The sequence below is a fragment of the Brassica napus genome, chromosome A3 (genome assembly GCF_020379485.1).
Source record: "Brassica napus cultivar Da-Ae chromosome A3, Da-Ae, whole genome shotgun sequence".
Lineage (NCBI taxonomy): Eukaryota > Viridiplantae > Streptophyta > Magnoliopsida > Brassicales > Brassicaceae > Brassica > Brassica napus.
In genome coordinates this window covers 30,351,839-30,371,026 of record NC_063436.1, presented here as the reverse complement: position 1 = coordinate 30,371,026, position 19,188 = coordinate 30,351,839, and the positions used below count along the sequence as shown (strand labels likewise).

At 32.8% G+C, this 19,188-nt stretch overlaps 4 protein-coding genes across 4 annotated transcripts; 3 read left to right on the top strand and 1 right to left on the bottom strand.

The window, feature by feature from the left end:
* Positions 1-2,490: 2,490 nt before the first annotated feature.
* Positions 2,491-3,319, top strand: LOC106444776. Its single transcript, XM_013886213.3, has 2 exons — positions 2,491-2,957; positions 3,041-3,319. Exons 1-2 carry the CDS (start codon positions 2,582-2,584, stop codon positions 3,157-3,159), a joined length of 495 nt encoding a protein of 164 aa, XP_013741667.1. The 5' UTR covers positions 2,491-2,581; the 3' UTR covers positions 3,160-3,319.
* A 1,045-nt stretch (positions 3,320-4,364) lies between these two features.
* Positions 4,365-5,909, top strand: BNAA03G50790D (cold-regulated protein 28). Its single transcript, XM_013886214.3, has 4 exons — positions 4,365-4,621; positions 4,828-4,998; positions 5,080-5,290; positions 5,433-5,909. Exons 1-4 carry the CDS (start codon positions 4,505-4,507, stop codon positions 5,555-5,557), a joined length of 624 nt encoding a protein of 207 aa, XP_013741668.1. The 5' UTR covers positions 4,365-4,504; the 3' UTR covers positions 5,558-5,909.
* A 2,491-nt stretch (positions 5,910-8,400) lies between these two features.
* LOC106442865 (pollen-specific leucine-rich repeat extensin-like protein 4) lies at positions 8,401-11,187 on the top strand. The gene has a single exon (XM_022717049.2). It carries the CDS (start codon positions 8,565-8,567, stop codon positions 10,959-10,961), a length of 2,397 nt encoding a protein of 798 aa, XP_022572770.2. The 5' UTR covers positions 8,401-8,564; the 3' UTR covers positions 10,962-11,187.
* Positions 11,188-15,477: 4,290 nt separating this feature from the next.
* Positions 15,478-15,904, bottom strand: BNAA03G50760D. Its single transcript, XM_013886215.3, has one exon. The coding sequence runs from the start codon at positions 15,846-15,848 to the stop codon at positions 15,651-15,653; it is 198 nt and encodes a 65-aa protein (XP_013741669.1). The 5' UTR covers positions 15,849-15,904; the 3' UTR covers positions 15,478-15,650.
* Positions 15,905-19,188: the final 3,284 nt, after the last annotated feature.

Below are 19,188 nucleotides of genomic sequence, written 5' to 3'. Positions count from 1 at the left end.
CTTCAGAAAGATGTCTATCCATTGGAGATCTCTTCACTGGAAAAATAAATGATTGTTGGGAGAAAGCTTTGAGGCGTAGCAAGATATAAACTATTACATATTCCTCAAAATAAAGTATATTTTCCTAGTAAATGCATATGCATGTGAAGTGAATGGCTCGAATAATGTGAGCTCGAAGGTTTTGCGCTCTTACACGCAATCCAATCATGTGGACCAAAGATCTTCGATTGTTTTCATATGGAAGAAATTTGTTGTCAGATTATATGCTCGATAAAAGATACTTTAGCTAAAAATAGTTTGAAGTAAAGCTATGTATTTCCTATTTATATGATCTATATACAGTAGTCTTAAGTTGTGGGCCTTATATGGGCTCAAAATTTAGCTGATATGATCTATATACAGTAGTTACACAATTTAGAAATGTAGTTAGGGGGGGGGGGGGGGGGAGGGAGGAGGGAGTTATGATTCATTTATATACGATTAGACATGGACTGAACTCTGAAATATTTGTTTCCAGCAAACTGGCTGATATGTGTTGAATCTGGTGACCGTAACGTTTGCCAGAAGGTTTTACGTTGTACTGCTAACTCAAGTTTGCCAGTCTCAAAACCGATGAGACAATATTCAATCAAACCGGAATTATGAAGTCAGAATTTCAACCGGTTTTATCTGGTTTAGGGACATTGGGTGGGAAAAAGATTCCAAGTTTGCTTACGAAGTTTAAAGTCTCAACAAAGAAAGCGTCTTTAGTTCGGCCATGATACAGCCTGTCTTAGTCATGTGGACAGCTTAAGATTACTTTAGCAGAAAGTCAGTCGCAAAGGACAGGAGATGACACTACGATTAGGACTGAGCATTTAATCCGTTAAATTTGATTTGATTTGTTACTCGTTTTGATTCGATTCAAAAATTTCGGATATCCGTAAACCTTCGAAGCAAAACAAATACTAAAAATCAATATCCGTTAAAATCGAAGCAAATCACAAATATTAAAATTTTGGGAAGCGGATATCCGATCCGGTAATATATAAATACATGTATATCTTGATTATATTTAAAATTTTAAATGTATAAAATTATATAGTTGTTATTCTAACATATGATTTGACAAATTATATTCACATTATTACTTATATAAAAATATTACATAAAAGGAAATGAATAAATTTATGACAATTATAATCTTTTTCTTAAGTTTTGTCTTATTATAATTGTTAACTAAGTTTAAAAAGTTTATAAAATATGTAGATTCACTATTTTTTTAATTTTTATCTTATATATCAGGCAAAAAAAATATTTTACAAAATAAATTTGTAAAAAAAGTTTAAGATTACTTACATTAATCAAAATATATGAGATATCCGTAAGTATTCGTAAATATCTGCAAATATCTATTTATTTTTCGGATATCCGTTTTTCCGAATATCCGTATTTTTCCGAAGTAAAGCAAATCGAAAAATTAGATATCTGTGGTATACGAAGCAAATCACAAATACCTTCAAAAACCCGGATATCCGATTCGTGTCCAAACCTAACTATGATATGTGTGAACAGTTTCAATCCTTGAATCCTCATTTTTTGGTTTATATTAGTATTATTTTACAACAGAAAAGAAGGCTTTTCCCCCTCTTTTGTTAGCAACTTTTGTTAAGATAATTTATTACGTTTAATTCATTTGTCCGAGGTAATTATTACCATTAATACACGTCACATACCTCATAATTAAATGGTTTTATGTAAGTTCTAATCGAATTTTTTCTTAAAATAAAATAATTTTTTAAACAACTTATTTCGAGTACAATATGAATATGACAACAGCAAATGTTTCTATGAAATTAAATGGTTTTAAATATGACAACAACTTATTTAGGCCTCATAATAAAATGGTTTTATGTAAGTTCTAACTTTTTTTAAACTAGTGAAAAGAAAAAGAATATGACAACAGCAAATCCCATAACCATATTATTCTGTTTGTCAGAATTAAAATTTACCAGCTGTGGACCGGATCCAGTTGACCCAACTGGCCACCTTTTGTAATTCCTGCTTCTGCTACCGTCAACGATTCTCATTCTATTATTGGAATATACTATGTCTGAAGTTTCCGAATAGTCCCTTGACTATCTTATTTCCATGCAACTTACAATGACATGGTGACTTATTAAAAGTAAAATTACAAATGAATAAACAATTTACTTTGAAAAATATATATCTTAGGTGGTTGGCCAAAACAATAATGTTTTTTTTTGTTGGTCAAACCAAAACAATAAGGTTTCAACCTCATATTTTCTAGGTTGAAATCCATAGTATAGGATTATATTTAACAAATAATTGGAGTTTAAGAAAGAAAAAGTTTTCAGAGATATATGGAAGTATATAGTATAAAGTTAAGGGTAGATTTACTATTTCATAGTAAAGTAACTTTCCATTTATACACATAATTAATATGGAAGTATACTAAAAGTTAGTATATATAGAAAGAAGTGCTCCGCACGCGGTTTTGCGTATGTAATAAAAACACAGAGAGGAGGGAATAGCTCCTCAAAAAACAAAAACAAAAACAAAAAAACCTAGCCGCTTCAAAATGTCGAAACGCAACGCATCCCTGTCGCAACCGCCGCCCAGACCGCTGATAAAGCAGCACTCGTGGTCCCCGGACGCCGATCGGGAAGAGGCTTGGCTTAGGAAGAAAGGTAAAAGACCATCGGGTCGACTCGGTCGTAGCAAGAGCGTGACGGACGAAGATCTGGAAGAGCTAAAGGGATGCATCGAGCTTGGGTTCGGATTCGAGCCTGATTCGCCGGAGCTGGATCCGAGGCTGTCTGAAACTCTACCAGCTCTGGGGCTGTACTGCGCTGTTAATAAACAGTATAGGAGTGGATTGTCGAGGACTTCTTCTCTTTCGTCGGTTGCGTCGGAAGGTGAAGTGAGTAATTCGAGCACGACGATCGTTGACCAAGGTATGTCTGAAACACCTTTTTTAATTATTTCGTAAATTTTTATGTGTGTTTCTGTGATCTGACGGTGGGGGATTTTGGAGAAGGTGATGATCCGGAGACGATGAAGCTGAGGTTGAAGCAATGGGCTCAGGTGGTTGCGTGTTCGGTGCGACAATTCTCCGGCGAACCAAATTCGATGTTGAATAATAATAATAATGATTAATGTTTTTGAGGAATTATTGTTTGTTTGTTCTGATGTGATTGTACAAAGGAATGACAGTTTTGATAAAAATAGCTGTGACATTTTTGTTTAGAAATTTGATTTTAGACTCTAATGGTATCGTTTAACCAAAACTATTATATCAAATGTTCTTCAGTTCTATTTTTTTTAAAAAAATTTAGTAAACCATTCTTTGGTTTTCTTTGTATTTGGGGAATTAGTTGGTTGAAAGAAATTGTTTTGCATCTTCTTCTTTTCGTCTCTCTCAAACTCTCGATTATATGAACCAAATCCTTGGAGACATGTAATTGGCTAACCATCATAATTTTATTTTTGCTAGCGATTAGATTTTGATGCCAGTGACATCTTTACTGTGAAATATGGCCGTGTATTTAACAAACTTAGGGGTTATAGGTCCACATTTTAGTATAGGCTTTGTGATACAATGTAGACTTGACGACAATTTTGAAATGTTCTCGAGAGATTTATACATAGTTAGAGTCTTGATAAGAAAAACCCCAATAATCACAAAGAAAGATGTTAAAACAGATTGATCCGGTCCGTTAATATGTAACCCGTTTAGGCCCAACTATATTCATGAACAGATTTAAATGTTTAGCCATAACAATGTTGTATGGTTGACAAAAAAAAAGGCATAACAATGTTGTACTTGTACAACCACCGTTGTAATAAAAAGAGGTGACTCTGCATTTAGTAGTATAACTTAAACAAAAGGACAGATATTTCTTACCGGATAGTTTGGTTGACTCGCGAGATATTTAGTTTGGTTTGTCAAACAAAAGAACAGATATTTTTTTCTTGGTAATGAGCAGATATTTTTGGACGCAGCTACTACCCACGTCAGCAAGGATCTAAAAATATCCATTCGCCAAACCAGTGGCTAATTTTTAATTAATGTACCTCTATACCGAAATACCCGAAAATCCGAAATACCCGACCCGAACCCGAACGGGTACCCGAACGCCCACCCCTACAAAATTCAAACTGTATATTTTAATGATAGTTGTTACAAATAAACTTAACCGTCTCTAGAATAATTCATTAGAGATGTGAACAAAATATCAAAAACAGAGACAAACCTCCTCTACTTGAGCTCCCAAAAAAAAATATCCTACCGATATTTGTCCGAGATATTTATCGTCGGTAATGACGTGGCAATAATCAGACACTTGTAAAAAGCGACGCCACGTGGATATTTGTTCTTTATATCTTCTCTTTTCATCTCTTCGTTCCTCTCTCTTACGAACACATTTTTTTTTCTTTAAGAGACGTAGATATTTTTGGGTTGTTATTGTTGTTGTGTGGAGAGCATTGGAGGAGAAGAACGATGGAGAATGGTTCAGAGGTTAATATTATTTATCTCGAGATGGATCGCGATGCGGAGGCGTCGGCTGAATCTCAGAGCGAATCGACTCTATCAAACTCGCTCGAGTCCGTTCTTACGGTAAAACAAATCTTCCGCTTGTTTATTATTAGCCTTTGTTTATAAACATGGAAGGAATCTTCAAATCTGATGCTTACTAACATTATTATCAGATGATGCAATGAGATGCTGTTTTGTGATCTGTATAACTAATCGGAGTTTGAGTTTTTAGTGGTTGTAACCTGAGAATATGTAACGGAGTATCGTTTCTTGTGAAAATATTTCAGCGGAATGAATGTGGTGGTGATTGGACGAACGAGAAACACAACTCGTATCTTGATTCTTTGGAGAACTCATTTGTTAGGCAGCTGTATTCCTTACTAGGAAGAGAGGAGGAGACTCGGAGAACGTCTAGAACTCGTCATGTGCAGTCTAACTCTCACACATCGACTCATCAGGTTCGGTTTCTTCTCTGACATCATTTTTTTTTGTAATCCTCTTAGTGAAACTTACTGACATTCTTTTTTTTTTTTTTCCAGTTTACGCTATTACAAAATGGTTGCCGGCAAAAGCTCAACCCTGGAAAGAAACGTTCTCGTTCAGAGACGTGGTCCGAGTATACCATTGGGACTGCTGATCAAGGAAACGTATTGTGCAAGGAAGAAATAAAAAACTCCGGTGATAAGGCTTTTACTAGAACACTTACGAGAAATTCTTTGGGGCATGAGTATCCAGCTCAATGCACTGCAGGTACCAGTTTGTTTATTCACCCACTAACCTACACATGAATGTATCTTTTTTTTTTATAACGTAAGTGCTCATCTGCCTGATAAAAACTAATTTAAGTCTAAAGTCTCGCCTTCATCGTTTTATTTTCTTCTTGTAACTGCAGAGGTGTCAGGGCAGAATTTCAGAGAAGAAGTAGAAGAGAGGGGATGTAATTCATGGGTGTCCAGGAAACGCAGAAGAGAAGCTAACTACGATGAGAGTTCACTGAATGATCAGGTTGTGCCGTAAGGATGGTGAAGCTCCAGAATGTGGAACGATTCAAAGCAAAATAGGAAGTGAAGTGGAGAATGAATGTGAGAGAGTTTTGCTTGTTGTATAGAATGAGGCTGAAGAGAGACTTATAGAGGCAGAGGCATTGTATGGGATGGAATTAGGATTGGTTTTTGTTTTGTTAAATTTTGTCTATGTTAACAAGGGAAGCATTTGATATAGTCATGCTCATTTCTTTCATAGCTTTTCAATCTTTTATTATTTTTCTCTTCCATATTTTGTCTACCTTCCTTTTGTTTTCATTTTGTAAGAACAATATATTTGTTGCGACTTTTTAGATACTTCGAATAGTGATTGTTTTTTGGTTCTACTGGTTAAGATAAACTAGATGGATGCCCGCGATTTCGCGGATTTGAATGTTTTTGTAATACTACATTTATTATAATTTTCAAATTTAAACATATTTCTATCATTATGTATTTTTTGTTAAATATTTTTATAAGAAAAATATGTTTTTATCATTATATGTTTTTTGTTAAATATTTTTCTAAGAATGATTTTTTCTATAAAAGGATAAATATGACTATTTTAAATATTTTTTGATATTTTGTATTGATAATTTTACTAAAATTAATTATATATAATATTTATGATTCAGTTTTTAATAAAATTACTTAAGTTTTGAAGGTATATATTACTGAAAATTTTGAAATATTTTATATAGTTTAGAAATACATGATTCCTAAAAATTGTTTGATGAAGCATTATATATATTATATAAATTAAATATATAATTACCATAAATTATTTGGCAATATATTTAAATCGTTTGGATAATGATAAAACTGTTCTAGAAATAATTTTCTTACTCGTAAAATAAATTAAATTGAAAATCATTAACAGATCAAATTATAATATTATTTCTCAAACTATGATCGACACCTGACAAAAAAATAATTAAGTAATTTTTCATTTAATATAAAATAAAATTTCAAAATAGATTTTATAAATTAATTTATAAACTTGTATAAATGACTTAAAACCTCTTATCATAATTTAAAACATATGATAAGCTAAGATAAAAAAAATTCTGAGTGTATTTATAATTTTTATAAATGATTTATAAAGCTTGTATGAATTTTATTAGACATTAATAGTTATTAAAATAATTTATATACAAATATATGGCTTTATATAAGAATATAAAATCATTATATATATTTAATAAAAAAATTGTTTCTTATTTTATGTAGTTTACAAATATATAAAAAATGGATCAAACATTATTATTCTTTCTATAATTTCAACAAATAGTTACCATAAATAATTATTTGTAATATTATGTAGATTTTTGGCAAGTGATATTAAATTTTTATACACTTATTTAAAAAAAAACAATATAATTAAAATTAAATTAAATAAAAAATTAAAGTTATCGACTAATAAATTTAATTTTTTTAAGATTTCATAAAAACCGACACATAAACAAAATTATTTTAAGTGACTTCTCAGTTAATATATAGTAGGATAGTAGGATGAGATTTTATAAATTAATTTATAAGCTCTTATAAATGACTTACAAACTCTTATGATTATTTAAAATATACAATAAGCCAAGATAAATAATTTGATAAATGTTTTATAAAGCATGTAATATGAACTTTAAAAGATGTTAATAGTTATTATGATAATGTATATAAAATATAATTCTGGTTTGTTTTTCGTTTATTATTTATGTATTTTATAAATATAAAAAATTGATATATATTAAATATTATTGACCAATCAATTTATAATAATTTTTAAAGATTTCATATATGATCGACACATAAGAAAAAGTCTCTTGTAGGATGAGATTTTAAATAAATTTTATAAATTAATTTATAAGCTCTCATTGATGACATACAAACTCTTATAATAATTTAAAATATACAATGAGCAAAGATAAACAATTTGATAAATGTTTTATAAATGATTTATATAAACTGTTTTTCGTTTTTTATTTTATGTATTTTATAAATATAAAAATGATGAATTTATTTCACTTTTTATAATTTAAACAATTAGTTTCCATAAATAATTATTTTTAATATTATGTAAATTCTTTGGCAAGTGATATTAATTGGTTATAGACTTACTTTTTTTGAAGATTTAAATAAATAAATAAAAATTAAAAATTAAAAATTATCGACTAATCAAATTATAACAATCTTGTAAGAGTTTATATATGATCGACACGTAAGCAAAAGTCACTAAAATGACTTCTCAATTAATGTATAGTAGGATTTACGCAAGAATCATGTTCACATTTAACAGCGTGTGAAACTAAGTATTTTTTTACGGTGAGATGCAATAGTTGATAGTAAATCCGTTTTTTAATCGATGAAAATGTAAACAAAGGAAAATGAGAAAATATGATACGTTCTTGTTCTTTCGCATTCACCTTACAAAAATGATCTTTGAATGAGAAATATATATATATATATATATTGTTTTAGGGGTTGTTAAAAAAAAATCTTGTTTTAGGCCATTAGGATATGAAGTCTTTTGAGGATCTTGAGAAACAATGGATTCACCAGTGTTGGTTTCCTGATTCCTAAATCCGCTGAGTTTTCACAGCGTTATAGCATATAATAGTTGTGATCCCTTAGGGGTTGTAACTAGTGTCACACGTAAAGTAGTGAGAAAAAAAAAATGATTTGCGTTGTTCCGGGATGTTCGCTAATGAACCAACCACCACTCGTTTTCAAGGCTGTCTCCTATAACATTGACGGGTTTTGATACATCGACATTTTAGATATTCTGCTTAGCTTCTTTTTGGTTGACAACAAGATTCTGCTTAGGTTACTTGTTTTCCTTTCTTTAACCACAATTTCTATTATTGATATCCTCCGGATACGAAGCAAAATCCTCAAAAAGAAACGAGTGTCCCCTAAATATAGACAAATAATGTTAAGAAAAACCGTTGGTGCTTGCAACGTTGGGTTATTAATAACACACATCTCTATCCTCCTTTAACCCTCTCATGCCCATCTATAAACAGCCTTGGGCCTTTTCCAAGGTTTCTGTTTTAGCCATGGCTAAACCTCCTTCCTTTGTGTGTTGCATCTTCCTCTTGTTCTTCTTCCTCTTGTCCTCCTCCTTTGTCGCATTTGCCCTGACCGATACAGAAGCTGCCTTCATCGTGCAGCGACAGCTCTTGACATTACCAGCAAACGGTGAACTTCCTGATGACATTGAATACGAGGTTGACCTCAAGGCTACATTTGCAAACACAAGACTTAAAAGAGCTTACATAGCTCTTCAAACTTGGAAAAAGGCGTTTTTTTCGGATCCGTTTAACACAACAGGAAACTGGCATGGACCTCACGTATGTGGCTACAACGGTGTGGTTTGTGCACCGGCTCTTGATGATCCTGATGTCACCGTCGTAGCTGGTGTTGACCTTAATGGCGCGGATATCGCAGGGCATTTGCCTGCTGAGCTTGGTTTGATGACAGATGTTGCTTTGTTCCATTTGAATTCTAACAGGTTTTGTGGTATCATCCCTAAGAGCTTTGAGAAGCTGAAGCTGATGCATGAATTTGATGTCAGTAATAATCGTTTTGTTGGACCTTTCCCTGAAGTCGTCCTCGCATGGCCTGATGTTAAATTCATCGACCTTAGGTTCAATGATTTTGAAGGTCAAGTCCCTTCAGAGCTGTTCAAGAAAGAGCTAGACGCTATTTTCTTGAACAACAATAGATTCACCTCGACGATTCCTGAATCTCTAGGAGAATCTCCAGCCACGGTTGTGAGTTTTGCTAACAATAAATTCACCGGATGTATTCCTAAAAGTATCGGAAACATGAAGAATCTCAATGAGGTTGTCTTTATGGACAACAAGTTAGGCGGTTGTTTCCCGTCTGAAATCGGAAAGCTGTCGAATGTGACGCTTTTCGATGCAAGCAAGAACACGTTCATTGGTCGTCTCCCGACAAGTTTTGTCGGGTTAACGGGTGTGGAGGAATTTGATATCTCCGAGAATAAACTGACCGGATTAGTAGCGGATAACATTTGCAAGTTGCCTAATTTGGTGAACTTCACTTACTCCTACAATTACTTCAATGGACAAGGTGGTTCGTGTGTTCCCGGTGGTGGTCGGAAGGAGATTGAATTGGACGACGTACGTAATTGCTTACCTCATCGACCAGACCAACGGTCCGCCCAGGAATGTGCAGTAGTGATCAGCCGTCCGGTTGACTGTAGCAAGGACAAATGCGCTGGTGGCGGCTCCTCTACTCCGTCGAGACCATCGCCGGTTCATAAGCCATCGCCAGTTCCAACTACGCCTGTTCACAAACCATCGCCAGTTCCAACTACACCTGTTCACAAACCATCGCCGGTTCACAAGCCATCGCCAGTTCCAACTACGCCTGTTCACAAACCATCACCAGTTCCAACTACGCCTGTTCACAAACCATCTCCAGTTCCAACTCATAAACCACAACCACCAAAAGAGTCACCCCAACCGGATGATCCTTACGATCAATCTCCAGTGGGTAACCGACGCAGTCCTCCTCCACCTCATGAATCCCAACCTCCGGTGGTTTTCTCTCCTCCACCAACTCCGGTAAGCTCTCCACCACTTCTTTCTCCTCCTCTTCCTTCACCTCCTCCACCAGTTTACTCTCCACCACCACCGGTTCACTCTCCGCCACCACCGGTTAACTCACCACCACCACCGGTTCATTCTCCGCCACCACCAGTCCACTCTCCACCACCACCGGTTCACTCTCCTCCACCGCCGGTACACTCTCCTCCACCGCCAGTCCACTCTCCACCACCACCGGTCCACTCTCCTCCACCCCCGGTTCACTCTCCTCCACCGCCGGTCCACTCTCCACCACCACCAGTCCACTCCCCACCACCACCGGTCCACTCTCCGCCACCACCTCCTCCACCAGTTCACTCTCCACCACCACCGGTTCACTCTCCACCACCACCACCACCACCTCCACCAGTTTACTCTCCACCACCACCGGTTCACTCTCCACCACCACCTCCTCCACCGGTTCACTCTCCGCCACCTCCTCCTCCCCCAGTCCACTCTCCACCACCACCAGTTCACTCTCCGCCACCTCCTGTCCACTCTCCTCCACCGCCAGTCCACTCCCCACCACCTCCGCCTGTCTACTCTCCTCCACCACCTGTTTTTTCACCACCACCCCCACCGGTACATTCCCCGCCGCCACCAGTCCATTCGCCACCTCCACCTGTTCACTCGCCACCACCTCCCCCGGTTAACTCGCCACCGCCACCGGTGGAAAAGAAAGAGGTGCCGCTGGCACAAGAACCAGCCCCAAGTGATGAGTTCATCCTACCACCTTTCGTCGGCCACCAATACGCATCGCCACCACCTCCAATGTTCCCTGGCTACTAATATCCATCAACGAGAGAAGAACCGACTATATATAAAAAGCAAATTGTATCTTCTTGAACTAAATTTGTAAAACGAAAGAAGAAGACAATTAATGTATGATAAGCGAAACCAACTTGTTAAGGTACCAGATGTCGGATAAATTTGTACAATGACAAGTTCTGATGGTAGATAAAGATTTTAAACTTCTAAGCAAATATAAATGTTTTCACTCTCTTCTTTCAACTAATTAATGTTTTATACATGATTGGTAAACTCTATCATCTAAGATTTGCTACGAAGCAATAAGCGTAATCCTACACTTGTGAATAAGAGTACTCAACGTATATACAAGCTTAATCCAATTTGTGGTACTTGGAATTAAAATCCTCAACACATTGGTTTTGTTTTTTCTTTTGCCTCAGATTAGTTGTACCTAGAGTGAATGTATCCACTTTAACTTTGAATACGCATGTCTACAGTGCAAGTATATTGGCTGTGTTTGAAACATATATAGTTAACCTCAAGGAAGTTTCTGTGTGAGTTCCAACGATAATATTCCGAAAGCCTCGCCTATCAAGAACAAGAGATAGCGAGCTCTTTATATTCTTCGCCTGACCAAACCATAGCCATCTCAAATTAGTAAGATACATGAAGGACTTCAATAACTATCACATAAGGTGATATCTACGTCGGTATGCATGAAGTCATCTTGTTTCTGTTTTTCACTTTCCTGTTGATAATATCGTTTGTACCTTCTCACGGATAAGTCCTAGCTCGGTTCCTCTTTTTTTTTGGACCTACTTCAAAACTTGGATCAGATCTACTCTGAAGTAGGGAACGAAAATAGTTAAGGAGGGATCTTATACTATATGTTATTACTTTGTTTTCTTTTTTGCGCTTGTTGAAACGTTTTCAACGTGATCCATATTTGTCATTTATACTTGAACTGTAAATTATCACTGGATTCTGCAAACCAGTCCTTAAAGTTTATACATTAATGGGAACTGAGAAGCCATTTCTTTCTACAATTAATCATATCATCAGAAATAACCTTCGAACGAAGAAAAAAGCTCGTAATAATTGGCTTTGCTAAGAAAAGGTGACAATTTAAAAGACCATCATGGATAGTAGCGTTTCTTGTCTTTATGTCAAACCGTATATGCCCTATGTCGCGTCCATGTTCAGTACCCTGCTTCGTGTGTAATTGCAGATATTGATGGCTTCGGGTCCACATCACTATTTATCTATAGTATTACATTATTACGTTAATCAGTTATCCTTAATTACATTATAAGAGTAACATAATACGATATATTTTAAACATTATATGATAAGAACACCTTCGATGTAAGAATTTCATATAAATATCTCAACTTACAAAAAACACTATTGTTTAAATGATTTAGGGCTCGACTGGTTCAAACGCAGCGGTTGCGGGAGTTTGCGAATGCGGGTGGTTGCGGTTTCAAGCGTTATTAAGCGTTTTGTATGACTGACATAATATTTGAAAATTGTTGCGTTTGCGGGATATTGTGACTGGTTGATTATAAGAATTGTAGCGGTTTGATATTAAATTACCAATAATAACATATTATAACATTATAAAAATATTAAAACATACTATTGTAATAAAATATAATAATTATCAATATAATATGATTAATAATAACATTATGTTTATTTATTAAATTTTTTAAATTAGTTTGAAAGTTATAGTTTTAATAATTTTTTTTTGAAGATTTATATTAAAACTTTTAAAAGAATATTTGGTTTTGTTTTATATATGTCTATATCTTTATATATGTATGTATATTAATTTTTTAAAATTCTAATGAATAGTTAGTTTAATTTTTTATAAAATAAATTATGATAATGTTTGTGAATTTAAATTAATATATAAATATATATATATATATATATATATCTACAATATTTCTGTTTTAAGTTTTTAACTTAAAATTTTAAAATATTTTTGAAAAAAATTATATATTTATTTATCTATCCGCAACCGTCTGCAACCGCAAACGCTAGCTGGAACCAGCTTTTGATTTTAAGAGGTTTAGAGCGGTTTGAAGCAATTTGTAGCAGTTTGTATGATTGTTTTGAACCGCTGTCAACTGCTATCTACCGCAAAAGCTACGTTTGCAGGTGGTAGCGGAAAAACCAGTCAGACCCTTAGTTTCTCAAATTTTCTGCACTGTGTGAATGAGATAATTTTGAATGTATTTCTGTATTATCTGAGAAATTCAATCATTTAGATATTATTATTGTGTCTTTTTTTTTTGCAAATTAAGAAACTCTCATGAAATATTCACATTAGAAGTCTTCAGATTTATTTATAATACACTAACTTATTATTTGAAAATTTTTGTGTGAATTTGCCCATTGTTTTTAGTTCACTAATAAAATATTAGTATAATCTTTAATATCTGAAATAAATATTAATATAATACTTCATTAAGAGTTTTTGGTGAAAAACTCCCTTGAAAATGCTTTAGAAACTAACCGTTCTGTTTAGAAATAATCAAAGAGGTTAAGGCTTGATCAGAATACTCAATCTACCATTTACATTCTGACCTAATTAGCTCAGGAATTTACTCGCAACACTTTATCCTTTAATTGTACACTTAATGTGGCTTCGTGTCTTAATTTCAACAATTATTCTCAGGAAATATGAAAAAGAAAATTTAATTGATTACGACAGGAGAGTTTGTTTAATTGTCAGCGAACTAATTTAATGTGACTTGTTTTCACACATATTAAAAAACACATTAATCATGCATTTTTTAAAAAAATATCATTATTTAATGCTTTTTAACCAATAGGTTTTCAATAAATTCAATTAATTTTGTTGAAATTACAATTTTTTTATAGAAAACATAAGAAAATCTATTTTTATGAAACAATTTTTTTTACTAAAACTTATATTTTAATGAAACGGAAGGATTATTATACTTTATAAAGAGATAACTGAGTGTATGTCAAGTTGTTAAAACTTGTATGTTATCTTATGAGCTTTGTATAGATATGAACTTGGCGATTGGTAATTAATCACGAGCAAATCACAGTGTGTTTCTCAAGATCCATATAGTGTCTGATACAATGGCACATCTACAAATAACGAGGCAATGTCCAAAATAAATAGTTCGATCTGATACGTTAGTAAATCGATCAAGCGTGGTCAACTCTTAACCGAATATTTCTTTTAATAAATTATTGTATCAGCTAAAAAATGTGCGCAGCAAGAGAATAAGATAAGAAAGACAATTGCATTACGTACGTTGCATCTCCCCTCCCAAGCTCTAAATAATTGAGTCTTGTACTTGTTCCCATCAGACCCTTCGCTTTTGAGGAGTTATGAAATTTCACATCCTTACCTTTTCGTATCTAAAATGTAAAAGACAAATCTGTTCACTCTAACTAAAAACAATACAAATTCACAATCTTAATAGCTAATACTTTTTTACGGAAATTAATGGTAACTACACTTCCATATATTAGTTGGAGGATTGTTTCACATACACTTCAACATTAAACTTGAATTGGATGACATGGATAACTATTATGTTTTTAGTGTACATGTATACATCTAATGATGTAAAAGTTTCCTTAAAGAAACTTTACTTTGAAGATCACGAGTTTGAAATTTGGCGGTGAAAATATGAATGAACCGACAACCGCCATCATTCGTGACAATCTCTGACCTCATACCACACATGAAGGATAATTTTATTTTATTTATTTTATTTTTTTTGGTGTAAATGTTAAGACCTTAAACACATTTGTATATGGCCGCATGGTTTTAACCTTAAACACATTTGTATATGTATGTGTACCACTAAACCTCTTTTAAGAGTCCTTGTTTTTGTAACCATACAGTAAAGAGTTAATTAAAAATACTATGTTATTAAATTTTTGGGTAAGATTATTGATTAATACCAAATATAAATATATTTCATATCAGTTTTTATCACTATTCTACGAGTTTTTACTTAATACTATATCTTAGTAGCCTAAAATAATGTGTACTTATATGTATTACAAACATTAATTCATATTTTCTAAAGGTGTATTGATATAATTTAAGATTGTGGAAGGTCTGCAAATTTTTTTTCTTTTTATGATAATTAATGGAAGATGTAAAAGTGAAAATATACCAAAAAATTGTTGAGCTTCGAATGAGATATTTTGTGTGAAATAACTAAAAGAAATTAAATACGACTTATTATTATTATTATTATTTTAAAAAGAATTTTCTTATCCTCGATTATATGAAAAAGTCCAAGTCCAAACCCAAAAACCCAATGCATGTCCAAGGATAATTGAAGATTGATATAGTAATTAATTGAATAACTTGCCGTGGAGTACTTAAGTACGTATCGTTATGAAGAAACATGTAATATTTAACAATTTGGTTGAACATGAAAATTATTTCCGCTGCACGTCTTGTTAACCATTTTGAGCATTGGATTATAATTATATTATTCTGGAAATTATTTGCTAGAGATAATCAAAAGAAATGGACACCAGGAGGAAATAAACTCGACAGGAAACTGCAAATCTTATTGAAAAAAGTAAAGTAATTTACAGAGTTACAGGAATCAACAAAACCTACATCTAAAAGTCTACCCCACCCCCACCCCCAAAAAAAAAAGAGAGTAAAAGAAAGAAGCAGAATGGTGGTTTCATAAGAGAAGAAAAAAAAATTATTCAAGGGAGAAATCCAAAGAGGAATGGAGAATGGTAAGAAGTGGAAATGCCATGGGGGAGGAGAGGCGGAGGAGGCATAGGAGTACGGTGGTTGAGGTGTTGCCGCCAGGCAATCTGGACGGCTTCCGCCACCGCTAGGACGAACTCCATTCCTATCTTCAGAAGCTCTATACAAATCTCTATCCTTCTTATCATCATGATTCTCTCTTTGTTTTAATTTTTTTTTTGAACTCTATCACTTCATCTTCTTTGTATTTATACCAAGAATCCAAAAGCGTTTATAATTAATCGTTTCTTATGATAGTGACATAAAAACAGGAAATGAAATAAAACACTTCACCGTGAAAAGAAAGAAAAAGAACCGAACATAAAATATTAATCTTGTTTCTTTTAATCCTTTACTTTTAAGTTGCGTTGACTCTTGATAACCATCAGCTGACTGCAGCCCAAGATGAACAAAATGGATAATAGATTGTTCTATTTTTTTTTGTTCACAAAATAGATTGTTCTATTTGATGTTCTTTTTCTATAAATGATTTCAAATTTCGTTGAACAAATATGTTTTTTTTTTCTGTAATGGAATTATTTTACACACTAATAGTTTTTTTTTTGTATTGGATCTTGGTACTTGACAAATACGTCTCTGAATATGAAAGTTAATCGGATGGTGTGGCTTTTGGACGCTCCCAAACGACAAGCTTCTTTTAACCGACGAGGCACGAGATCTTTTAACGACCGACGGTATAAAGATATCATTTGGATAACCACACACCCTAATAATTTTAAGAGAAAAAAACTAAGATATCATTAAACCAAGTTTTTGTTCCCAAACTAGCACTTAAGATTCAAAGTCACAAAAATAATTTTCATTAAAGAGGTAAATATACACTTATACCCCTTGGGTTAATTAATCCAAATTTTAGGGTTTAAAGTTAAGGTGTGAGTGGAAGCACCGTGGCCTAGTGGTCAAGGTTTAAAGGTTTCTACACTCAGATCTGGGATTCAAACCCCAGACAATGCAATTTCTACAGGGAGAAGTCTGGGTTTCAATTCTCAGAGAAGGCGAATTATGCAGAAAATTAGAGAAAATACTTACAAGAGATCTTCAGCATAGCGCAAGGAGTACCGTCAGGAATGGATCTCATAGGGCTACTCAGGGTGATGCAGTTAGACGTGAATCTTCATAAAGCAGGTAGAATTATCGGCTGTAATATCGTCTATGTAATGTTTCTCATAATTTGTAATAGCATAATTAACCAGACAAAAAAAAGAGTTAAGGGGTGGGGTTTTAGAATTAAGGTTTAAAATTTTATAAAATAAAAAATAAATACTAAAAAGTTAAAAATAAAAATTTTAAAAACAGTTTCAAAAAGTATTTTTGAATTATAAAAAAAAATTTGAAAAAAAAATTATAAAAATTTCAAAAAAAAAATTATAAAAATTTTAAAAAAAAATTATAAAAATTTTTTAATCTGAAAACATATAATCTGAAACTATAAAAAAAATTATTTTATTTATTTTTATTTATTTATTTAATTTTAAACCAAAGGTATTAGAGATATTTTACCCTTTAATGAATGTCATTTTTGTGACTTTCTCCTTCTAGTACTATTTTTGAGACAAAAACTCAAAATATGCTATTATTGACAATTGCCCTAATTTTAATTAAATAACTATATCATATGTTTTAAATCTTCTTCTTTTTTTGTGAGTCGTTATGAATGTCTTGACTTGTAAGTTTCAAATACTGACTTTAGTCCGTTAAGAATATATATAACATATCTATCATATAAATCCAATTAGCCAACGTTGGGCTAATGGTTAAGTATTTAGATTACCGAAAATGTAGTGATCTTGGAGTCATATATTCTGTTTTACTCACGTTAAGAGGAATCTAATTTTCAAAGAAGAATTATATTAAATGATTCGGGATTCGCCTTGATGGATTATACGGACTTATGCGTTCAGGACCTTTTGATCATCGAAAGAAATCCAATTATATGAATACGATGTGCATCATTCTATATTCAAGCGCTTTGGAAAAGAAAAAAATCTAGCTAAGTGGTTTCAAATAATTAAAAACAGTCATATACTCCACATGACACATTGACACACATCTTATTAATATTGTTATCAATGATATAAAATTCTGAATCACCTCCAAAAAATTCAGTACACCTGACTTGAGTGAAATATACTTCTCCGACAAGTTAATTAAAAGTTAAAAGCGAAACTCAACTACTTTGAATAGAGATATATTTTAGTTTAAACTCCAATTTAACTTACCAAAAAAAGGAAGAATCTAACATGAACGGGATTACGTCTCCATTAGCTTGTCCTTAATCGCTTTAGTTTGTATACACTGAACAGCAAGAAAATGCTAGAAAACGGTACGTCGCATCCTCATCCTCATAATAGAGGCCCCTCCACCCACATTATTGTCGAATAATCCAAGGCCACACCATAAACGAGTCCTTTTCAAACAAGACTTATTAAACTAGGATCCAAATCGATAAACGTTAGTAAATAGTGATTAGTTTGTCTTCATCCTATATATTGCCTATACCCACAGTATATAGGTCAAATAAATAGTAAAATGATTTGAAAGTTAGACAAAAAGAAAATAAAAGATAAGAAGACAATAATGACTCAATTGCCAAGGCAGGCATATCTCATCTACAACTCAAACTATCCCGTTTATGTCACTATAACAAGAGGCAGTGAGACACTGTTTCACATATATAGGTCCATACATGCTTCAATCATCTAAAAGTTAAATAAAGATAACATAACAGCTTTTTCTCTTCATTTTTCATTTGCTTAGGAACTAGGGATGGGAGAGATCCGGATATTTTAAAATTTTAGAGTATCCGGATCCGTGGATCTGTAGATTTAGTATCAGGATCGGTAAAAATAATTTAAAATTATTTTTAAAATATTAAACTTCTAAAATAATACATAAAAAAATTATATAATTTTTATAAATATATATGTATATAATAATATAAATTAAAATATAATATTATAAGACTAATTTTATGTGTAAATATTAATATATCAAATATGATTATTAATAAAATTAAAATATTATATTATATATTTTAAAAATATTGATCTGAATTTGGATATCCAGACTTAAAATTAATATATCCAGATTTAAATCCAATTTTGACGGATCCGATATTTTCCTATCGTATCCGGAAACCCTGAATATCCTATTTTTGATGTGGATCTGGAGCAGGTCTTGGAGCGGTCCAAGTGGATTTCAGATTAGATCTGAATCCCAGATAATAAGTCTTAGCTCTATTAAGAACATACTTTAATTTTAGAGTAGGATTAATATTGATTTTGCATGAATATGGTAAAAGAAGAACATAAAATTTGTTTGTAATGAACAATCCAATTGGTATTAGCTCATTATGTAATTAACAGGGCATATTTTTATTTTATATTTGAAAATTACCAGATGGACATTATTTTGAGTAAGAGTTTTTGGTTCATATTTCGGAACCAAATTAAAAATAAAAACAAAGACATG

Coding starts and splice junctions, on each gene's coding strand:
- BNAA03G50790D (XM_013886214.3), top strand. CDS start 4,505: ATGGAGAATGGTTCAGAGGTTAATATTATTTATCTCGAGATGGATCGC. Junction 4,999..5,079: donor CTCACACATCGACTCATCAG/GTTCGGTTTCTT, acceptor TTTTTTTTCCAG/TTTACGCTATTACAAAATGG. Junction 5,291..5,432: donor TCCAGCTCAATGCACTGCAG/GTACCAGTTTGT, acceptor TTGTAACTGCAG/AGGTGTCAGGGCAGAATTTC.
- LOC106442865 (XM_022717049.2), top strand. CDS start 8,565: ATGCCCATCTATAAACAGCCTTGGGCCTTTTCCAAGGTTTCTGTTTTA.
- BNAA03G50760D (XM_013886215.3), bottom strand. CDS start 15,848: ATGATGATAAGAAGGATAGAGATTTGTATAGAGCTTCTGAAGATAGGA.
- LOC106444776 (XM_013886213.3), top strand. CDS start 2,582: ATGTCGAAACGCAACGCATCCCTGTCGCAACCGCCGCCCAGACCGCTG. Junction 2,958..3,040: donor CACGACGATCGTTGACCAAG/GTATGTCTGAAA, acceptor ATTTTGGAGAAG/GTGATGATCCGGAGACGATG.